We start from the raw sequence: 1,004 nt of genomic DNA, 5'->3' as shown, positions 1-1,004 counted from the left end.
GGGCGCCCGGCTCCCGCGCCGGACAGCGGCCATCCCGGCCCCCGCGCCCGTCCTCCTCCTCGTCGTCTCCGTCCTCCGGCGCCCACTCATCGATCGCCGTCTTGGGGAAGGTCGGGAAGGGCTCCTCGTAGTCCTCCAGCGCCGACACCAGGTCCAGGCTGCCCCCCGGCGACGACGAGCAGGGGGTCACTTTGGTGGAGTTGGGCTGGGAGCCCGAGCGGCTGCTGCTGCTGCTGCCGCCGGCGTCGCTGCCGAGGTCCATCCCATCCTCCCGGTAGTCCTGGGGGGACAGACAGGGTGAGGGGCCGGCCCCGCGCCCCCGGGGCCGCCCGCGGCCAGCCGGCCCCCGGCTTCCCTCCCCGGCGCCCCGCGTCCTCCCGGGGAACTAACCCTCAAGTCGGCCAGGGGATGCCGGCCGCCCGCGCTCACACTTTTCATACGGGGAGCCCGGGGCCGCGCGCGGACTTTGTGTTAACCATGTTGCGCCGGGCGCGCCCGGTGCCCCGCCCGCCCCGAGGATTCTCCGGTGCAGACACTTTGCTACGGAATTACAATTCCCGGGGCGGGAACCGAGCGGAGAGGGGCGGACACTAGGCTCCCACCTCGCTCCGGGCTCCCAGGCCCCGCCCTCCGGGCCCCGCCCCAGCCGCCCGGCCCCGCCCTTCCCAGCCGCCCGGCCCCGCCTTCGGCCCGTGCGGCCCCACCCTCCCTAGCCTCTCGGCCCCGCCTTCGGCCCTTATGGCCCACCTTCCCAGGCTTCCGGCCCCGCCCTCGGCCCTTATAGCCCCGCCCACACAGCCTCCTGGCTCCGCCCTCGGACCGCAAGGCCCCGCCCTCCCACAGCCTCCTGGCTCCGCCCTCGGACCGCAAGGCCCCGCCCCCATCGCCCATGTCCCGCCCCTTTTCCGGCTGCGTTTGGGCGCCCGGGGTCCCCGGAGCCGAGCTCTACTTTCTGAGGAACCGCAGCCCGCGACAGCCCCGCCCCGCTGGCGGCAGGCTCGGGG

The 1,004-nt window shown here is 75.5% G+C and overlaps 1 protein-coding gene across 1 annotated transcript; it reads right to left on the bottom strand.

Moving 5' to 3' along the window:
- Positions 1 to 19: 19 nt before the first annotated feature.
- LOC106002058 (schwannomin-interacting protein 1-like) lies at positions 20 to 498 on the bottom strand (the record flags this gene model as incomplete). Its single annotated transcript, XM_013036982.1, has 2 exons — positions 391 to 498; positions 20 to 280 (listed from the first exon to the last, which is right to left on the bottom strand). Coding segments are annotated over exons 1-2 (309 nt in total), but the record flags the coding sequence as incomplete, so codon positions are not given.
- Positions 499 to 1,004: the final 506 nt, after the last annotated feature.

This window comes from Dipodomys ordii, unplaced genomic scaffold (assembly GCF_000151885.1).
Source record: "Dipodomys ordii isolate 6190 unplaced genomic scaffold, Dord_2.0 Scaffold2516, whole genome shotgun sequence".
NCBI lineage: Eukaryota > Metazoa > Chordata > Mammalia > Rodentia > Heteromyidae > Dipodomys > Dipodomys ordii.
Note: the sequence above shows the minus strand (reverse complement) of the source record. Positions and strands in the feature narration are given on the sequence as shown.